The 3,389-nt window shown below is 38.1% G+C and overlaps 1 protein-coding gene across 1 annotated transcript; it reads left to right on the top strand.

The window, feature by feature from the left end:
- The first annotated feature begins 660 nt into the window (after positions 1-660).
- Positions 661-2,529, top strand: LOC120089515 (pentatricopeptide repeat-containing protein At2g17033). The gene is made up of 2 exons (XM_039047013.1): positions 661-1,096; positions 1,270-2,529. Exons 1-2 carry the CDS (start codon positions 776-778, stop codon positions 2,422-2,424), a joined length of 1,476 nt encoding a protein of 491 aa, XP_038902941.1. The 5' UTR covers positions 661-775; the 3' UTR covers positions 2,425-2,529.
- The last annotated feature ends 860 nt before the right edge of the window (positions 2,530-3,389 follow it).

Here is a 3,389-nt window from a genome sequence, read left to right as displayed (position 1 = left end):
ATTGTAATCTACTAAACTACTAAACGATTGTGTGCGATCGTGTATAATTACTAAACGATTCTTTAATTTCCTTGAGGTCGAGGGTTCTTCAAATTTTCTCCTCTTCCCTTAACCTCTTCTTTAATTTTCGACAGGTCGAGGGTTGAATCCTCGTCATCTTCTTTAGGTCGAGGGTTAAACCCTCGATCTCTTCTTTAATTTTTGACAGGTTGAGACCCTCGACAAAATATTTTAAACAAAATCCCCATCTCGAAAACTCCAAAACAACCATAGATTTCTAAATAGTTTCAGAACCACTATATTTCCCTAAATTGTTTTCCTAATCACAATATTAAAAAAAAAACTCCGACTTGATCTTACGAGTCTATGCAACAAGCTTTGGTCGTCTTCTTCTTATCCTCGTTTCAGTTTGTTTTGTTGCATGATACCGAGCGTCGGAGAGCGAGACCAAGGGCCAAAAGCCAAGATCGTGAGAGAAAGAGAGAGAAGAGAGCGATCTATAAGAAAGGAAAAGGAGCGAGAGGGCGAGAGGACGAGAGAGCGAGAGAGGAGATTGTGAAAGAAGAGTGGGAAGGCAATCCGTGTATGCAAAGGTCATGTTTTGGTTATTTCATCTAAATTTGATGTCAATAAATGATTAAGAAAAAAAACCATTTTCGAAATGTGAGATAAATCTCATTTTTTCCCCAAATGTGTCATCCATCCAACCGAAGAACTTCAACGAGTTGAGGGGCGGGTCTTTGGTTTTGCAAATGCCATTCACTTTCGACGCTTAATGGAGCTCCGCTTATATCTGCCGCCGTTCGTGATCGGAGACGGCGTTCGACTCTTCTTAAAGCCGTTTAAACTCCACGACGGCTTCCGCAGTTACCCTTTCGTGCCAAATCTGCAGGTTAAATGTACTACACTCACCAAACAAACCCACCGATTCCTCTCCACATTGGCCACAACCGCCGCCACCGGTGACCAATCGGCGACCAATCGCTTGATTCGAAAGTTTGTAGCGAGTTCTCCGAAGTCGATAACTCTCAATGTTCTCTCCAATATTGTCTCCCCTCACACGGCTCAACCTGGGCTCTGCTCTGTTGCTCTCACTGTAAGTACGGCATTTTTCCCTCTTCACCCCATTATTCTTGCTTGGTTTTCGAGAAGATCAAGATGAGAATTGTATTTCCACATCTTAAAGTGAAAATTCATGCGAAATTTGATTAATGATCTCTTCTGATTCCATCGTTGAATTTCTCAATCAATTTCCTTATGTTCATGCAGTTGTATTCTAGAATTACTGAAGCGTCTTGGTTCACATGGAATTCCAAGCTAGTTGCCGACCTTATTGCCTTCCTCGATCAAAATGGATTGCACAGTGAGTCGGAAGCCCTAATTTCCGAGACAATTTCGAAGTTAGGGTTTCAAGAAAGAAAACTCGTGAATTTCTACTTCCAGCTGATTGAATCTCAATCCAAACACGGTTCAGAAAGAGGATTTGGTAACTCTTATACTCGTCTTCTTGAGTTTCTTTATAATTCGCCCTCAGTTTATGTTAAACGTCGAGCTTATGAATCAATGGTTACTGGTTTATGCTCCATGAAAAGACCTCAGGAAGCTGAGAGTTTGGTAGAAGAAATGAGGAGCAAAGGAATTACGCCTTCTGCGTATGAATATAGGTCCATTATTTACGCCTATGGAACATTGGGATTGTTTGAAGATATGAAGAGGACTTTAAAACAGATGGAGAATGACGATTATGCGTTAGACACAGTTTGTTCCAACATGGTGCTTTCGTCATATGGAGCTCATAATAAGCTTGCAGATATGGTTCTATGGCTTCAAAGAACGAAAACTTCCACGCTCTGTAATTTCTCTGTTCGTACTTACAATTCTGTCTTGAATTCGTGTCCGAAGATTACATCATTGCTACAAGATCCCAAGAGCGGCGAGTTTCCCGTTTTGATCGAAGACTTAGTCGCAGTTCTTGACGGTCACGAGGAGGCTTTGTTGGTTGAAGAGTTGGTGGTTGGTTCATCTGTTTTGAAAGAAGTAATGGTGTGGGATGCAATGGAGTTGAAGTTGGATTTGCATGGAGCTCATGTTGGTACAGCTTATGTGATCATGTTACAGTGGATGAAGGAGATGAGACTCAAATTTGAAGATGAGAGCTGTATGATTCCAGCACAAGTTACATTGATTTCTGGATCTGGAAACCATAGTATTGTTAGAGGAGAGTCTCCTGTAAAAGCTTTGATTAAGGAGATTTTGATTCGAACAGAAAGTCCCCTGAGAATCGATCGAAAAAACACCGGTTGCTTCATCTCAAAAGGAAAAGCTGTAAAGAATTGGTTATGTTCACTACCAGAAAAAAGGGATATCGTAGCTAACAGAAAATGCTATAATAGGTCTTTTACGCCGTCTTATGAAAAGTCCTGATGTTCCATTTTATTAAATTCTACAACGAATGCTATGAAAAACAATAAAAATGTAATATATTTACCTTGCTAAAATATATTGTACCATTACTTGTTGAAGCTATAATAAGTTTCTATATCTAACAGAGAACATATTCATTTATTTATTTCTATAGCATTAGATTGAAAAAGCTTTGCCTCCTGGTCTTTTTCTCCAACTACTTAACAAACTCAAGTTGATTCCAACCTTACCACCTTGAGTTTGAGGGAGGGTGTGAATGTATACTAGGTCTTCATGTACTTAGTCTTATTTGGAGAGTCTTTAGGATATAGTTAGAGCTATTGTAGGCTCTATTCTTAGGCTGTTAGTACAATATTTATACTCATATACAGCTCTTTGTAGATACATACTTTGAAATATACATAATCAACTCTATTAATATTTCTTCATTGTGATTATGTAAGGTTTGTTTACCAAGTTTTGATAGCTCAGGTGGCTCTTTTTTGTTGTATCTAGCTTTGTAATCTTTTTTTGTTCCTTCTTGTTCTTTCATCATCTTTTATTTCTAAGTATGGGTAAGGGGTGAGGAGGTTGATACTGATACCCAAGAGTTTGGTGATCCAAGGCATGTTTAGTTATCTTACTAACTGTATTTAAATTGTTCAACTAAAATTTTGTTTGTTGTGTTTTCACTATTGAAATATATTTGGTGTTTCTTTTTGTAGTATGATTGATTCCAATTGATTGTTAGTTTTGCTACATATTTTATGTGAAAGGTGAATAGCATGCCTTTGTTCCATTTAAAATAGCTAGCACAGTAGCAATATTCAAAATGCTAATCATGGACTTATCAGAGGCTTCACCATGGATAATCTTCACATCAATCCTCTCTTGTTCGCCAATGACACTATTGTTTCCTCTATCAAAGTGTGTTTAGTTTAACTTTTCGAGTGTTTAATTTTGAAAAAAATGAAGCGAAAATAGTT

The sequence above is a fragment of the Benincasa hispida genome, chromosome 10 (assembly GCF_009727055.1).
Source record: "Benincasa hispida cultivar B227 chromosome 10, ASM972705v1, whole genome shotgun sequence".
Taxonomy (NCBI): domain Eukaryota; kingdom Viridiplantae; phylum Streptophyta; class Magnoliopsida; order Cucurbitales; family Cucurbitaceae; genus Benincasa; species Benincasa hispida.
Note: the sequence above shows the minus strand (reverse complement) of the source record. Positions and strands in the feature narration are given on the sequence as shown.

What these genes read in the sequence shown, in the direction of transcription:
- LOC120089515 (XM_039047013.1), top strand. Translation starts at nt 776, where the DNA reads ATGGAGCTCCGCTTATATCTGCCGCCGTTCGTGATCGGAGACGGCGTT. An exon ending in TCTGCTCTGTTGCTCTCACT is followed by an intron (nt 1,097 to 1,269) that starts GTAAGTACGGCA and finishes ATGTTCATGCAG; the next exon opens with TTGTATTCTAGAATTACTGA.